Source organism: Photinus pyralis, unplaced genomic scaffold (assembly GCF_008802855.1).
Source record: "Photinus pyralis isolate 1611_PpyrPB1 unplaced genomic scaffold, Ppyr1.3 Ppyr1.4_LG4, whole genome shotgun sequence".
In the NCBI taxonomy this organism is placed as follows: Eukaryota; Metazoa; Arthropoda; class Insecta; order Coleoptera; family Lampyridae; genus Photinus; species Photinus pyralis.
The window spans coordinates 46,820,556-46,839,057 of record NW_022170511.1 but is presented as its reverse complement, the minus strand read 5'-3'; the positions used below and the strand labels follow the sequence as shown (position 1 = coordinate 46,839,057).

The 18,502-nt window shown below is 33.7% G+C and overlaps 2 protein-coding genes across 5 annotated transcripts; both read right to left on the bottom strand.

Moving 5' to 3' along the window:
• Positions 1-844: 844 nt before the first annotated feature.
• On the bottom strand, positions 845-8,371 carry LOC116169943. 4 transcript variants are annotated; one of them, XM_031486156.1, is made up of 6 exons: positions 8,218-8,371; positions 1,971-2,443; positions 1,651-1,895; positions 1,437-1,599; positions 961-1,077; positions 845-909 (listed from the first exon to the last, which is right to left on the bottom strand). In XM_031486156.1, the coding sequence occupies exons 2-6, from the start codon at positions 2,407-2,409 to the stop codon at positions 890-892; spliced, it is 984 nt and encodes a 327-aa protein (XP_031342016.1). In that variant the 5' UTR covers positions 2,410-2,443; positions 8,218-8,371; the 3' UTR covers positions 845-889. The 4 variants fall into 4 exon arrangements, with proteins under 4 accessions (XP_031342016.1, XP_031342015.1, XP_031342014.1 ...); XM_031486155.1 differs by lacking the exon at positions 8,218-8,371 and adding an exon at positions 4,510-4,646; XM_031486154.1 differs by lacking the exon at positions 8,218-8,371 and adding an exon at positions 2,791-2,969.
• Positions 8,372-9,153: 782 nt separating this feature from the next.
• Positions 9,154-16,927, bottom strand: LOC116169942 (meiosis regulator and mRNA stability factor 1-like; the record flags this gene model as incomplete). The annotated part of the gene is given in 11 exon segments (XM_031486152.1): positions 9,154-9,306; positions 9,354-9,584; positions 9,628-9,783; positions 9,828-10,142; positions 15,346-15,563; positions 15,613-15,800; positions 15,845-16,002; positions 16,051-16,239; positions 16,286-16,737; positions 16,784-16,842; positions 16,893-16,927. Coding segments are annotated over 10 exon segments (2,109 nt in total), but the record flags the coding sequence as incomplete, so codon positions are not given.
• Between the last annotated feature and the right edge of the window lie 1,575 nt (positions 16,928-18,502).

Sequence of the window (18,502 nt, the reverse complement as noted above, 5' to 3'; positions counted from 1 at the left end):
CCAAGCAGAACAGAAATATTGATATAATGTTGACCAAATATTTAAACTTATTGGCAAGATATTAAAACGCAATATTGCACCAATGGCAAAATGTGAACATTCTGCAATATTGTATATATATTCAAACTCAATATTAATGAAAGATTGAAAAACTATACACATACATACTGAACACCAATAATGAAGTGATATTGTGCGTTTATATATCAGCAACATCGTTTTTTTTATTACACGATATTGACTGATTATTGGAACTCGATGACCATGATATATCAAAAAAGTACACTCATATATATTGAAGAATAATATTAGAATAGTAATGCATATTTGTATAGGTGCAACATTGTTGTCCATTATTTCATAATATTGGTGGGTTATTGGAAATGGAGTTCGACGCAATATTTAAAAACTATTAATAGATATATATATATATATTATGTATAGTAATATTGAAGCATTTACATAATTTACACCAAGTTAACATAGGTATCAAAAGTTAAACCTTATAACAAAATGAATTGCTATAAGCCATTCACAATCATTTTTGAATCTCATATACGAGATATTTGTTGGCAATAGTGTTATTTGCAATGCAATAACATTACATTTTCATATCGTAATTGATGACAAGGGCGTTAATTAATTTAAATTAATTTTAATTCTAATTCATGATGAAACTGAAATGGAATATTTAAAAATTAAACATTTGACGTGCCACATTTGACGCTCGGCTAACAAAAAAAATATCGACGTGAATAGCTTACTTATTTGTACTAAAGTAACTGTTTAAGAATGTAAAAAAATGTACCAATAAGAGAAAAAAAAATGTACCCCTATAATAAAAAAATGCTGCTCTTTTCTTGAGACTTTTGTAGATAACTTCTATTTTCTATGACTTCTCCGACTTATCTGTAATAATATTGTGTTAACTTATCATTCTTACACAGGGTGTAAAGTTACCTTCTGGTGCTCTACTTTTTCTTCCACCTTCCCAATCTGCTGCACCTGCCAGAGCAGAACTAATATTGCTTAGGATCTCTTGCTCTGTTGCATTTGGGTAATTTACCCTTACTGCCACTGCAATAATAAATAAAGTTAGTAAGAAATTTACAAGTAAGTATGTTATTTCATAATATTAAGACAACTTTTGATCATAAACGTTCATGGGACTTAAAAGAAATGTTTTGTTTGTTTAGCGAAATAGTTCCAAGACTGTCAATTTTGAAAACAAACATAAACTAACTAGTTCAACATAGTGCAGTGCAAATAAACAAAACCCACTACCTATGCGACTACCAAGATAATTGATTCAGTTAATTAGGTTACAAACAAATAATTTTTACAATTTACACTACAAAAAATAAAATAACTAGATACACTAAGTTTACACTTATTTTGGCATGGAGATAAAAATGACTTCAAATTTAATACATTACCATAAATAGCTTCTAAAATTTTTATTAATGTTGACAAATTCTTCTTTCCCTTCTTGCCTTTGGCAGAATATAGTACAGCAAGGTTTTTTTCCAGTAAACGTTTAATAATGCTGTGAACATTTTTTCTTAGAGTAAGTCCTCCCACCAATGATAATATTTTTGCCTACAAATATAATAACTATTAGGTGAACATAAATCACAATAATTTATTTACCAATTCGTTGAACAAGCCTGCATCATTTAGTTTTCCATTTAAATCTTCTAGCTCATGAACTGACTCAATGGGAACTTTGAATTTATCTAATTGTAAACTTGGAATGTTATGGGTTACATGAATATTTTTTACTTCAGCTAAAATGTTGCCGATTTTCTTATTAATTTCGGTTATGTCAAACTTTATAGCAGCAACCGCTTTTAAAATTGTATGAACTGTGGTAGAACTTTCATTAGCACCCCCATCTAGAAATAGAATAATTTAATTTGTAATAAAATTCATACATATGGAATTATAACTGTAAGTAATGAAATTATTACCTAGTGGAATTGCTTCAACCTGGAAAGAAGGCGAAGGTGACACTGATTCTACAGACTTCTCAGAACCATACCGATTATCGAGTGGTTCTTTTTCTACCACGTATACATTTTTCATCAATTGACTGGTAACATGTGCACTTCGTACTTTTTCATTACTACTTTCCGATTCGGTATCATCAACATTAGATGTGTACATTAGCATGTTGGTTTTTCTTTTTGCCATCGCTAGGTTTGTAACGGTTCCTTTGTAAGTGGCGTTACATTCCATATAATTTATGTTAGCATCTGGGTCATCGCAGTTATCAATTAATTTTTGTAGTTTTTGACGTGGTACCTTTGGCCATAGGTATGTGGTGTTTGTCTCATCAACAGCCCATGATGATGGGACATACCCCACAGCGTTCTCCTTCTCCCATATTACAATATCCCATGTTCCCATCCTTTCTGGTTGATCTTTAGTAAAAATTTGTACCCTAAAAATGTAATAACAACTGGTAAGTATACAAATATTTACTTCTGTGCAACACATGTAAATATAAATAAATATACAAAGGCAATTTAATGACACTTGTATATCTAGATGTTTGAATAGAAAACTTTGATCATTAGAAAATATCACTTTTTGAATACAACAAAAATAGCATTTTCCATAATTTACGCACTACATTATCGCAGAGCAATTTTTTGGAAATATGAATGGTCAAATTTTGAATGTTCCAACAAATAGAAACACAAGAAAATTGCTTTGTGTTGGTGCGGTAAATGGACAACGCTTTCAGAAAAAACTTAACCTGGGATCTATACGTACTTCTCCACTCACCCTTTAACAATGATGTAATAACCCAATCGCATATGCAGGAAATAATGCCTTTTCTAAATGTAATATTATACATTTTGTAGACACATCATCCACTCCTACCACAAACTCAAAAGTGGATAAGTCCTTTACTTTAAAAACGTTTAGCTTGGATGACTTAATAGGACTGTCAAAAACATCCCAGCAAGATTGAAATATGGGACCCTTCAATTGAATAGGCATATCTTTTGTTTGTAAAATTACCCTAACTTTCATTACTTTCCCATTTTTTAAGATCACATGAGAATCACAATCTTTCGCAACATTTAACTTATATTTGTCCTCAACACTTATCTGAATAATTTTATTGCATGTTCTTTTAATTATGGTAACACCTTGTTTAACGGTATTGTATTTAAATCCTTTGTTTCTCTCTTCTGCCAGTCTCATACATGCTTGAGCTAATGGTTTGTTCGGTGTACGTAACATTTTCTTAATTTTACCCAAGTAGTTCTCAAAAACAAAGCAATTAATTTTGTCTAAACTTTCATTATTATTAACACTGTCTTCAACTAAATGTAAAAGGGAATGAGTATTATAAACTGGCTCCTCTGGTGTGTAAACTTTTTCAAAATCTCCACAGCATTTTCTAATACACTTTTTAGCTATAGCACCCAAATCGTTTCTAAAATCTCCTCTACAACATATTCTCATTGCACTAAACAAAAGTAAAAAGTGTTTGTACATAGCAGGAGGTAAAAGATCGTGAAGAATGAATGGTCCGATGTATAAAAGGAATGTACGAAACTCTGTCGCTTTCCATCTGTCCAGTTCCTCAATTATCCGAGGTTTCCGATTAAACTCTACACTCATTTGGTCTCTAACAATTAGCATTCTTCGTGAAGCTTCCTTTCGCATAGATGGAGCAATTCTAAATAACATATTTCCTTTAAACCAGTGATTTAGTAGCCGACGCATGGTTCCAAGGCATGCCATATGCATATAGTCTAAAGGAATTCCCGATACAAGTCCAAAATTGTTTATTTTTAGAAGAGGAGACACACCCAAATGATGATTTTTATGCAATTGTTCTACAAAATTTGAATCTGTTCGTGGAAGAGAACAACCAACTTCATTATAGCGATAAACGATCTTTCCTTCCAACCTTTCACCTTTGACATTGCATCGTTCGCAAGAAAAATAGCCATTGTGATTTTTTATATACTTCAAAGCTGCTCTCGCAGGAGCATCACATACTAAGGCTTTCAGTTTTACATAATAGGTTTTGTTATTATGTTCAAATCCACTTGTTGAAAGATCATTTAATTCAACAATAAATTTATGAAGGTATTCTTCCATATCATTAGGTTTACTATCTCCTTTGTATAGGGCTATTACAAATGGTTTTGGGTTGAATCCTTTAAAATAAAGTAGCCCTAAAATGGGCCAAAATTGTAGAGAGCTGCTTTTATATATAGGTAGCCCATCTACATTGCAAATGAGTTCTAAAATATTTTTGTCATTTTTTTTAACGATTATATTGTCAAGACCGTTATTAAGTTCTTCGATTAAACGATTTTTTATGCCAAAGTAAAAAAATAATCCATTACTTTTGTTTGCGGAAGCCATATTTCTATATACAAGTTTTCGTGGTGTGCCCAAAAGAGTTTTGCTGCATAGCGGTAAGTTCGGATGATGAGGCTTCAAAATACGTAATAAACTATTTAATTGGTTGTGATTCACCTTTTCATTTAAAGCCCATATTTGAAGATTGTGCAAGAGATTGTCTTCTTCAATGAGAGTCGATGCATATGCACTACATTCATTGATATTTGAGTTCTCAACGTCATTGCTGTGCTCTGAATAGTACACTCCTTCAGCAGGTACAATACTTTCCAAATGGTGTTCATTAGGACTTTCGTCAGTAATACCATCGCCTAACTGCTCAAAGGTACTTAAATTGTGAATATTAGCAAGACCAGGAGGCGATGCGAAAATTTCAGTTTTAGGATGGTCAGTTGAGCAATTCGATTTAACTTTTTTGTTGGGCGTAACATAATTTTCTTTTTCTTTTATTAATAATCTTTTTAAGTGCATACTTTTCCTTGATCTTGACATGTCTAAAACAGTAATAAGTATTCCTAAATATAGTAATTGTGTACCAATTGCTTAATAAAATAAAAGCAGCTTAGTCATTAGGCTAAGGTTAAGGTGTATGGATTTTTGGAATACCGCTTAGTCCAAAAGTTAAAAGGATACCTACACAAGTTATGTACCAAACGTAATATTTTTTGTTTTAACTCTTACTAATCCATTACCATTAGTGACGTGTACCAAAATGGTTTAGTTTAGCAATAAAAATAAAAAACCTGACATTTTTTATGAAGTGTAACATGGTGTATCTTTGGAGGATAGCGGTAGTACAAAATCATCAAAAGATAAAAGTAATCTTAAAATAATTCCCAAGAAATCTTTGAATTTTTGCCTCATGTTTCTTAGGCGATGCTTTAAAATGTGATTTCAAGGGGTACTTTTCCAAAAATTCCCTGGTGGTATGTAAACCTGCCTGCCCGTCTTGCTTAGATAAATTTTAGTATAAAGTATATTGTAACGTTAAAACTTCTGCAAAAGTCATATTAATATTTAATAATATAAAATAATAAAATGTTTATAAAAGTCAATTAGTCATATTTGATACAGTGTTTTGCAAACAAAGTTATAAAAATATTGAAGGCTCTATGCTCTTACAAAAAAAAACACAGAAAAATATTTAACTAACAATAACATGATAATACGTCTTAGAAAGTATTAAAAAATACGGATAAAAATAAAGCGGGACGTTTAGCTCCAAAATAAGGAACAAGCACAGCTCTCATAAAGCAATGAACACCAAGACCAAAAAGATTTTTTGATAAAATTATTTTTAAATACAACCCATTAAAAACGGTGCTAATAAATGTGTTTTTTAACACACTAGACATCCTTACAGACAGTTAAAAAGGAGTTCCAAATTAATAGTACATTATACGCGCTATAAGGTTGTGAAGAAACTCATTATTGACTGATCGTTGTTTATTACCCGAAACACAAAGAGTCAAGAATTATAATTTTAATAGGGTCGGTAATTGTGTTCACAACCGTAGATTTTTTTACTAGTAGTACACTAGCTATATAAAATTTATTTAAAATTATTATTCATAGTTAGTAATAATTCGAATCGCTTTATTTTCTTATGTAAAAAAACAAATCCACAAATAATACGTTAACTACAAATTTATTTGAAACCTCAACAGATTCAACAATCAACACTGCTTTTTATTTAAATTTGCACCACTTGTGTTGCGTTATTTTTAAATAAATAAAATGAGTTATTTAACGTTTAAATTTGTCAGATGTTATTTTCATTATATATTTGGTTTATAAAAATCGAGATAAAAATATACTTCTCAACCTACTCAAAGGGTCGATAACTACATATGTTTCAAAGCTACTAACAAAAAGAAAAGTTTTTTTGAGTTTTATATCTTATTGCTTTATGACGAAGTGTTTTTCCAGCAAAGTCAGATTTATACGCCAAATATTCGGAATTTTGATACTTTTTTTTGTTTTTTTTAATTTATAACTGCGTGTTATATCATTTTAATTATTCCAGCTTTAATAGCTTTAGCAGGAAGATTCTGGCCTTAGAAAAATTTTTGTCTATTAATGATTGCAGTCAAGAACAAAATTGTTAAAACATAAAAAATGTTTCTTTAATGCAGCATTTTTTATAAATTACATATTTTGTAGTTTTAAAGATTTCATATATTTTGTAAAAAATGATTAATTTTTGTTTATCTAATCTCTGTTTGTTAATCGGCAATCTTTAAAGTAGTAAATTCCAAAAATTTTATTTTTAAGTATTTTTAGTGTCCGACCGAAGGTGAATTGGCCGAAACCGAATCCAAAGGCCGAAAGTGAATGGAAGAAAAACTGAGCTTATTAATAATTGCAGAGAACTAGTTTTTCCGACCAACTTAGAAATTGGGTGTGGAGAAAATTTTGTTCTAAATGTTTTTATTGAGATACCAAACACAATGCATCGATAATAATCAATCCTCAGTACTCAAGTTTCGGCTTCGGCCTTCGGCCACTTTTTGGGGCGAAGCCGAATTTCCGCCGAAGCCGAACATTCGGTCAGACACTAATATTTATCTAATTTATTGCGACCTGGTTTGATTTTAGAACACGGGCCTGTGGCCGCATTGTTACGCCACTGCATTCTCAAGTAGTTTTTCACTCGAGTTAACCCATCACATCACTAATAGCGGAAAATCCGATTTGCAGGACTTTGTCGTTTTACTGTCGAAGATATTGACCCCTATTGCCCTATGCAATTATGCATATGGCCGTTTGCACCAACAAATTTAAGATGAGCTTAGCTTAAGCGTAGCTTAAAATCCATGACAACGATTATTGAGACAATGGTTGCCATGGATTTTAAGCCACGCTTAAGCTAAGCACAGCTTAAATTTGTCGGTGCAAACCGCAACAAGTATCACTTTTAAATAGGTTCTCTTTATGGGCTTATACTGACCTTATGCGAATTAAATAAGCATATCGACCGTCTTATATCGAACCAGTGATTACTTAGCTTTAAAACAGAGTAATAAGCGTTTAATAAAATCCATTAATTATGTTATAATTAAAAATTAAAAAAATGTCCACCATATTTACACTTTGCGGTTGGTAGTAACGAATAATCATAACCTTATTCATTGTGTTTACATTTTCCCATTTGCTAGATTTTCGTTCTTGCCTTTAAAGTTAGAAAACTACTTACTATTATTAAAACAAATCCAAAAAAAAAACACACTTTAAATGCAAGTAAACGAAAAATCTAGTAATGGGAAAATGTAAACACAATGAATAAGGTTATGATTATACGGTACTACCAACCGTAAAGTGTAAATATTGTAGACATTTTTTTAATTTTCAGTTCTAACACAATTAATGGATTTTATTTAACGCTTATTGCTCTGTTCTGTTGTAAAGCTAAGTAATGAGTATTTCGTTTCGATATCAGAGGGTCGATATGCTTATTTATTTCGCATAAGGTCAGTATAATATGCCCATAAAGAGGACTTATTTAAAAGTGATACTTAATGCATAGGGCGATAGGGGTCAATAACTTCGACTCTAAAAACAGCCGTCCTGCAATTCGAATTTCGCGATCGACGTAACCACTAATAGCATCACTATTGCGACATGTCTAATTATTTATTCCGTTATGCACACGATTTACGCTATTTGCGTAAAATGCATTTAACCTATGACGCCATTTTATGGAAACGCAAAAAGCAGTTTATTGCACCATGTAATGCAAGTACTGCGTTATTAACATTATGCTTATGGCTTATCCGTAATTGCTGTTACTAGATAAATACAAATTGTAATAAAAAAACAACTTACCTGAAATTGAAGAATCAAAATACTTAGTATGTAAATTTGAAATTGCAGCACACTCTACTATAATAATTATGCACAAATTAAACGTGAAGCTGTCAGCTGATCTTTTCAAACAACGAAAGGAGAGCCAAGGCCAAGCGACGCGAATGCGAAACGAAACTTCTCCTTCTTCGCCACACACGTGCTGCGTGCACGACGGGTCCTTGTCGGGTCGATTCGCCGATCTATAGTTTACCCGTCTAACGATGTTTGTTCAATGTTGCCTATATATTAGCAAATTAAGTTTGGCATAATGTAGGCAAACATTGAGAATGCAGTACTGCTCCAATATTTTTAATTACAATATTGGCAATGTTCCCAAATTTCTGTATTAGGAAAATATTGTTAATAAACCTAATTAATACCAATACTAATACGATCTAAATTCAATATTGTTTATATATTAACGAATATTGATTTGGCAAACGTTGATAATGAATACTGTTCCAATATTTCTAATTACAATAATGGCATCATCGCCAAATTTCCACATTAGAAAAAGATTGGTAATAAATCTAAATAACTTGATATAGATTCAATATTGTCTATATATTAGCGAATAATGATTTGGCTAATGTAGGAAAACCTTGAGAATACAATATTGTTCTAATGTTTCTAGTGACAATATTGTCATCATGGCGAATTTTGTACGTCAGGAGAATATTTATAATAAGTCAGTGTTTTTATACTGATAGTACAATATTACATTAATATTTAATTTTCTATATAGTATTCTCATTATTATGTAAATATTATTACAATATCCGACTCGAGGACTTAGTTAGATGGTTGGTTAATATTATTGCACTAAGATTGGGTCAATATTGGTTTATATTAAACAATATATAAACATTGGGCCATTATTGCGCCAAGTTGTGGCCAAGATTGTGTTCTGCCTGGGTTAGTCAAAAATCTTATGCGATACTCATATTTAAATTTGCTCAGGCCACATTTGTAGGGGGGGTGTCTCAGTAGTGTCCAAGTTCGGATCTCCAACACTTGGTTATCCACGTTTACGACACTGAGCAGAGGTGCTGATCTGCTGTAAGTGACCTGCAACGACACCTGTAATTCTTCTTCAATCTCGTGAAGCAACTCACCTGAATAAAATCGTCTAGTTTGAGTACTAACTCTGTCAAGTCTTGACATTGGTAAGGCAGAGCTTTCAAAGTATACCCGTGCGTTTGTTTAAACACATCGACCATTTCACTAATTAGAATGGTAGAGAAATTAGACTGCAAGATTAAGGAACGTATTTGTCCACCGAGGACTTCCAAAGCGGTCTGAAGCTTCAATTTCACTCTACGTTCTGTGTCAGACACTTCCTCCACCTGTTAGAAACATTACGGCAAAGTACCACGGGACCGAACTTACCTCGACCGTCTCTGGAATGGCCTCGAACAGTTCCACGAGCTTTGTGAAACCATAATCCGAGACCTTGCACTGACGCGCAAAGTGTCTGTGATAGGCCGGTATGAACTTATCGAATAGTATGGAGCAGTACGGCGACTGACACAAAAATTCCTCTATCTGCAATTGCCAAGTAAGTTTAAGTAATGTTGATATGGGCAAACCTCGGATCTGAACTGGTTTGTGCGCTCAACTTGTTCGGCGGTCTGCTCCCGTTTTGGTATAGCGATGGTGTTCACTTCGTCCACAGTTACGGTTCCATCGGGAATTTCCGCCAGTAGATCTTCCAGGTCGCACAGCCCATACTCGGCGGGCTTGAAAGTCTTATGAAAAACCTTTTCGTAAGCTGCCGGGAAGTTAACGAAGGAGACCCTTTGTAGCGACTGCCCTTTCAACACTCGCAGTAAGTCGGATGTGAAACGGCGCACTTGGACTGAATGTGTTAATGTGATCATCTTTTTCTCTCCATATCCTAAAATCTTATCAGAATTTTATAGAAATGCTGCAATGAAAATCGATTGATTTATGTCTAACATTCTTCTGGTTCACATAGTGAATTCTAGTTACTAAGCAAAACGTAGTGTTTATGTAAATGATAATTCAGTTCTCAATTTAATTTAGACGTCGAAAATAGTAAGCTTAGGTTCTACCGTCGCGTACGTTTTTATAGAAACTTGCCATATGTTGTAAACGTCATTTTATATCGTGCTCCGCATCCCATTTGAAATAAGAAATACAGATGTCATCTATCTATTTATCTACTTAGCCTACTCATTGAAAACGTCAATGTAACATATGTATAAAATAAATATAAATACTTGGCTTGAGTTGACAGTCAATTTCCATTACTTCACTCCAACTTGAATTCATTTTTTTAGAATTTCTCTCTCACGTGTATATCAATCCTCAATTATAGGGTTTTGTGGTACTTTAAATATTTCTGTTTCTTATTCATCCATTATGTTTAAATGGTTTACAAAGAACCCTCCTATTGCGTTTGAAAAATGAATGCCCAAACCGTTTGCAAATTACATGTATTTATATTAGAAAACTTTCTTGTACATGTATAGCAATCCGCGACCTTAGGGGTTGAAACTTTTGTAATACACCTGACACTTTTACTTCTTTGATACATTATGTTGGAATAATTTATGAGTAACATTGCAATTGTCCCTGTAAGAGTAAATTTCCTACTCGTTTTAAACTTACGTAATTTTCTAGAAATTCACGATCCTCGATTGAGAGGGTTGTAAAATGTATGATACATTATATATTTTGGTTTTGTTGACGGATTATCTTTGAGTGAACTATAAACCACCAGAAATTTTTCATGCCAACAGATACCTTTGAGGGTATATCTGGTGTCAAAATTAATTATTTACGGAAAATCAATTGAAAGTCACAATGAAACTTTGAAATAGGTCCTCAACCGTGCCAAAGTATAAAGGGTCAACTTCAATAAATTTAAATGCAAATTTCTTATGAATGAAGTAATGTATGTAGGCCATACGATGGTATTGAAGTAGTAATGCAGAAGATCAATAGACCAAAAAATATAAAAATATTCATTCCAAATCTATCCAGATTAACAGTTAATTTAGTAACTTGATAAAAAAAATGTGGAGTTTGTATTGCTACTGTAATCCAAAAATACAGTATCAAAAAAGTAGAAAGAATAAAAGTTATGTAAAAATAGTCTCTGACTGAGTAAGGGGATATTTTATATCTTCCATAGCCTGCTTACTTTTTATCCTGCTTTTTATGATATACAGCATTAATGTTTTTTCAAATCTGTACCTGAAAGCCAAACTGTATTTGCTCAAAAAAATTACATTTTTACAGCAGAGCGATTTGAAAATTTATAAGACATTAAAATTAATACAAAATATTTATTTAATAACTATTAAAAAAGAAATTAAACTCAAAAATAAAATGTGGATGTCCTTAAATTTTCCCTTTTCTAATTTTCAAAAATGTTCATTATTTTTGCCAAAGAAAGTTATTAAAAAGTCAATTAAATGGAGTTAATACCATTTGGCCCTAATACTTCGAATGACAAACTGTATTAAATACTTTTTTGAAAAATGAAAATGGAGTTAATATGGACAATAAAATACTAATGTATTCTGAAATTATTTATTTATTATTTTTAATGATTGCACGGTGTAAAAAAGCGACTTCCAATATTTTTCTTGACTTATTTGCCATTTTTTCGCAGAGTAATAAACACACGTGCACTTCTACACAACATCAACGCACTGAAAACTGTACTATGTCCACACATGTAAGTTTCTTTAACAATATTAACTCCATAATACTATTTTGCTCGGAAAAGGTTATTGATATAATACTGTTTAACTTTGGCCAACTTCAAAAGTAGATTATATAGGACTTAATACTATATTCCATGTGAAAAAGCGAGTCTCGTTTAGTAGGAAGAGAACTTAATACCGATTTGAAAAAAAATGGAGTTAATACAGTTTGGCTCTCAGGTACAGAATAATATTTCTTTGCACCAATAAATTCCTAATTTTTTTCTAATTAGAAAAATACGTAGTTATCAGTATGTTTGATGAGAAAAAATTGAAATAAATAGGGAAAACAGTTTGAAAATGTGGAATATGGACGTTTTTATTAACGAGCGAAGTTTTCGAGAGGTTACGGAGAGGACGTTGCTTGACTGTGGATAATAAATGAATTATTATTAATAAACGTAAGCAAATGTGAAAAGAACCGCGTGAAGTATCAACAACGTGGGGCCCGGCTTGAAGTATTTTGGGGAGAACGTATCATAAAAAAATTATTTATCGACTATCGCGAACTTATTAGAATTATTAATTGAATAAATGGTAAATTTTACCAGAAAATGGGAAAATTGACGTCTTTTTATATATTTAAGACAGTCTTATCGCTGAAGAACGACTGGACCGATTTTAGTGATTTTTGGTCTGTTGGATTAGTCTTCCCTGGGAATAAAACATAGGATATAAAAACATGCGAAAATTTGATCGGAAAATGGGAAAATTGACGTCTTTTGATATATATAAAACAGTAAGACGGAAATGTGTTTGCAATCTTATCAGTCACTGAAGAACGACTGGACCGATTTTAGTGATTTTTGGTTTGTTGGATTAGTCTTCCCTGGGAATAAAACATAGGATATAAAAACATGCGAAAATTTGATCGGAAAATGGGAAAATTGACGTCGTTTTATATATAAAACAGTAAGACCGAAATGTGTTTGCAATCTTATCAGTCACTGAAGAACGACTGGACCGATTTTAGTGATTTTTGGTTTGTTGGATTAGTCTTCCTTGGGAATAGGACATAGGATATCAAAACATGCGAAAATTTGATCGGAAAATGGGAAAATTGACGTCGTTTTATATATAAAACAGTAAGACGGAAATGTGTTTGCAATCTTACCACTCACTGAAGAACGACTGGACCGATTTTAGTGATTTTTGGTTTGTTGGATTAGTCTTCCTTGGGAATAGGACACAGGATATTAAAACATGCGAAAATTTGACCGGAAAATGGGAAAATTGACGTCTTTTTATATATAAAACAGTAAGACCGAAATGTGTTTGCAGTCTTATCAGTCACTGAAGAACGACTGGACCGATTTTAGTGATTTTTGGTTTGTTGGATTAGTCTTCCTTGGGAATAGGACATAGGATATTAAAACATGCGAAAATTTGTTCGGAAAATGGGAAAATTGACGTTGTTTTATATATAAAACAGTAAGACCGAAATGTGTTTGCAGTCTTATTAGTCACTGAAGAACGACTGGACCGATTTTAGTGATTTTTGGTTTGTTGGATTAGTCTTCCCTGGGAATAAAACATAGGATATAAAAACATGCGAAAATTTGATCGGAAAATGGGAAAATTGACGTCGTTTTATATATAAAACAGTAAGACGGAAATGTGTTTGCAATCTTACCACTCACTGAAGAACGACTGGACCGATTTTAGTGATTTTTGGTTTGTTGGGTTAGTCTTCCTTGGGAATAGGACATAGGATATTAAAACATGCGAAAATTTGTTCGGAAAATGGGAAAATTGACGTTGTTTTATATATAAAACAGTAAGACCGAAATGTGTTTGCAGTCTTATCAGTCACTGAAGAACGACTGGACCGATTTTAGTGATTTTTGGTTTGTTGGATTAGTCTTCCCTGGGAATAAAACATAGGATATAAAAACTTGCGAAAATTTGACCGGAAAATGGGAAAATTGACGTCGTTTTATATATAAAACAGTAAGACGGAAATATCTTTGCAATCTTATCAGTCATTGAAGAACGACTGGACCGATTTTAGTGATTTTTGGTTTGTTGGATTAGTCTTCCCTGGGAATAGGACATAGGGTATAAAACATGCGAAAATTTAACCGGAAAATGGGAAAATTTGCGATTATATATAAAACAGGATAATCTAAATGTGTTAATGACGTTCTAACTAAAGAGCGGCTGTACCCATTTTAATGACTTTCGATATGTTGGACTTGTCTTCGCTGGGAATAGCACGTAGGATATTAACGCATACGAATAATGCAGGAAAATAACAAATTATGATGCTTAGTGAACCACGTGAATTTTCACTCAAAATAAAAAAGTTAATATACCTAACTTCACTAATTCTGAACACACAATTTATTAATTCTGAAAGTGGTACTTCGCCCGGTCAGCTAGTAGTACATAAAAGTGGCGAAATTGTAACTGAAACTGAAACTCAGTTCAATCGAACCCATTGCTTGGATCAAGTGCTGACTGAGCAGTTTCTAGGAATAGTAAGAAAGTTAACTTTTCCACTCACAAGTAAAAGGCAAACGCTGAAATCGAGAAATTGTAATAAAAAGAAAAATTTCCCTTTGAAGTAACAACCATTTCCATAAAAATTCTTGTCGGCGAACTTTCCAAATGCATTTTTTTTAACAGATAACATCACTACCCTCACCACCAAGGTTTATCTAGAGATAAAGAGCTTCAACCTATTCCATGAACGTGAAGACCTGTCGTCCCAGGTTACTTTAAATTATTTCTGTTTAAGTATTCAAAGTAAACATTGAATGCCTTTAAGATTCAGTGTGAAACAACGAATTTGTTGCTTTGATTAATTATTGGTCTTAAAGAATCCAATCAATTTTAAATTGGAATTAGTCCAGATTCAAGTTTCGTTTTTCTTCAAGAATTGTTCAATAAATCAGTCAGCCAAACCCAAGGTTTCATTCATTGCTGAGTTTGCTTCATAAAAGTGAGAGTAAAAAATTGGTTTAGGGTGTGGCTATGTATACAATATACATTTATATGGCCATTTGGTGTCATTTTGGCTGGGGAGGTGGAAAAGGGTTGGAAAATGTTGTAGTAAGTTTCATAGAAGCAAAGAAAAAGCTCTACAGTAAGTAAAACCACCAAAGAAAGGTAAAAAAATGAGTAATCAATAAGCTAGCCGACGGCAAACAATAGTTCATTTTATTTTGGTACACCATTTTAAATCAATGGACATGGAGCCATCGAGTGAGCAAGCGCGCGATAGGACGATTGGGATAAAGCAATATTAGATTTATCCGGGTGAAAATAATTCTAACTGGAATTGGTTACTAAGTAAAATTAACGCCCAAAAATATTGTTGTCACTTGCACTTTTCTTCAAGTTTTGTTAGTCAATGAGGTTTTCTCACCTGCACACAGTGGGAGATCGCTTCAAATAAGTCGGTTAACTTTGTAAAACCATAATCTGCCAACTTGCACTGACGCCCAAAGTGATGATGGTACGTTGGCACGAATCGCGTGATGAGCAGTTGACATTTTTCAACGGTTTTCAATAAATCACTGATTTGACGACACAGCACGGAGACGTTTTCAATAAACGGCGCCGGAACCGTTTTGGCCAAAGGATCTGCAAATTAAAAGTTACGTTGCGTGCCAAAATCATCCCCTATTCGCACCTTCTTGTTGTTCCTTTGGCTTTGCATCTTTGGTGCTATTTCGCAGCTTAACATACTTAACGTTCTTATTATTATTACTGGTAATAATTTCAATATTAGAAACGCAAGTAAGTAAGTGCTCGAGTGGGATACCGTTGTCATCTTCTGGTAGCGCTTTCTTAAACTGCATTGCGTAGCATACTGGAAAACTGAATTTTACATTAAACACCACCGTTCGGCACAATATGCGAACCTTAGTAGTGGCATGCACCCCGTGTGCGAGGAGAGTACTTCTAGCACCTCTTTTTGAAATTTTTTTAATGAAATCGTGACGTTGGGCAATGAAACACCTTCCCAGCCTTTAACTTCCAAACCGTTTGGGCAATGTACGGTACAATAGTATTGGGGTGACTAAAAGCGTAACGGATTGTTAACACATTAACCAGGAAATTGGCTTACGCTATCGTATTGTAGAGGACCATATCCGCTGGCTTCTTGCGTCAATTTAATTACGCGACCATTCGGCCCATCAATAATTTTGCATACGGTTTTCAGCCTGTTCACCTCCGACACCGAAACACTGGTGTGATAACGCGAACGTACCAGTTCGAAAAACTTAAATAGAGGCATTTGATTCCCGGGAACATTCTAAAATTGGTTCTTAAAGAGGGTAAATCAAACCTTTGATACCCACCTGAAGTAAACTAATTACAATGAAACGCACTTCATTGTAATCTGGAATTGGATGCAAGTGCGATACTACGATACGTTTATCACCAATCCATTGATGATTTAAGTGCGTTATTGCCAATTGTGCTTCGTGCTGCGTTGAAACTTTTACATTCGCAGTTAGTGAACCATCCGGTTGGACGTTTACCGATATATTTAGGACCTTCACGAATTGTTTAAACAAGTTCAGTAAAATGGCCCATACGTTCTTATACTCGATAGCAGGATCCAAATTGCTGACAACCAGCTCGATGGACATTTTCGAATCATTTTTGCTGACCTGGTCAGCCTTGGTACCAAAACCGTGAAGATTCACCTGTTCGTATCCATTTAGGGAGTTAAAGTTGTTCAAAAATCTCCACGATTCGGAAACCTTGGAACGTAAGTTGTGACTTACATTGTTATTGAAGACATCGTCTGCAAAAAACCATGAATCCAAGCCGAAATAAGCGAGTGCACTTACAATTTTGGTCCCTAAACGATAGCACCTCACCGACGATTAAGGGGTTCATCGCGAGTACCCTAAAATTTCAATGCTCAACCTCTCCCATTTATTTTTGTCGAAAACTTACAAACCACGCTGTTGCACGTCTAGGCGATCGCAATACTGAAGACATGCGAAAGTATAAAGTTATCTTGTACCTGATAGTAGAGTTCAGGTAAAGGTTATCTGCGCAACAGAAAATGTTTCTGAACGGATTTCTAATTATTCTATCACGTGCCAATAATATTTCGGCTATTAATGTGCATTTCGCATTTTACCGATAACCATTGCTTGAGGATTTCAGTATTCTTTAAAAAAAGGTTTAAGAAACCTACTTGATCGTCAGGGATATTTTGTAGTTTCTCTGCAGTTGCATCTTCTTCTTTCGATTTAGAAAAAAAAAGGTGTAGCCTAGGAGCTCGCATGGTCTCCATTGGCCTTTATTTGCTTTTCATGGATATAACATGTAGAAGAAGACATTTTGCAGAGGTTTTTACAATATTAGAGGATCACATATTAAATGTAATATTCTAAGAGCCTCGGGTCCATGAATTCTTTTACCTGGAAAAGATTCGATTGCTGCCCGCAAAGCGAAAGCCTGACCGTTGGAAGCAAAGGGCGTCGGGGGACGATTAAACGTCTACATTTTCCAAATAAAAAAACTGTAGATGTGCACGGCTGAAAATTTACATAAATATCCAACATCATGAGAAGAAGAATCGAATATGGAGTCAGGGCCGGATTAATGCCCTGAGAGGCCCTAAGTAGTGAGAATTTTGAAGCCCCTTTTTGTTTCTTTGCGTTGCATCGACCAAAGATAATCTTTGCATCGACTAATTAAAATTGATAAAATACATACATCCAGAAGATTGGTAAAATTATACATACATTCAGGGTTGTGATTTAATAACAGAGAAATTCAATAAAAATGAAATGGAGGCGTGTTCGTAAATATGCTCGGACCGGTCGATTTTGCTTTTGGATTGTACATATTTTGTAAGTATACAGGGTGCCCCAAAAAAGCACCCAGAAAAAATATTGTTCCTTAAATAGAAATACCCCTATATTACTGCCGGATCGTGATCCCAACGTGATCGGACCGATAGTGTAAATTGGCCTTATAGCTGAGTGCGGAGCACCCCAGGGCCAATGGTCTCGACAACCTCGCCTTTTTGGTTTCTATGCCTCCTTTTTCTCTGGTGACGATTTAATTGCTTTAGTGTCCCCGCGACTGTTTATAAAAAGTTTAATTTTTGAAAAAATCGTAAGTGCAAGACCCGTATTTAGGGAAAGTAATGTTACCGGTTAGGGTTGGAGGCTATGTTGGATGTTGATTGTTTAAACCAGAGTATTACATATTTTTTTAATAAATTATTTATTTAAGATTTTGTACAAAAAATTAAGATTAATTCAGTTTCCTTTTCCTTTGTCGCATTTTCTCATTATTATTAGGGTGGTGCCCTAAGCACGTGCTTAGTCTGCTTATGCATTAATCCGGCCCTGATAGAGAGTTTTAAGAAATTCGATTCACTTTGAAACGAGTGAAATGACGGTTTACTATTTGACAAGAACAACCAGGGTTAGGGGAAGCACATTTTCATAGGGGATTGAGATAGTAGTTTGGCTTGTAATTCGGAGCCTACGCCATCTCAAATTTAGTTTTCAATTTTAATTTTTTACTTCAAAACGACTCTAAGC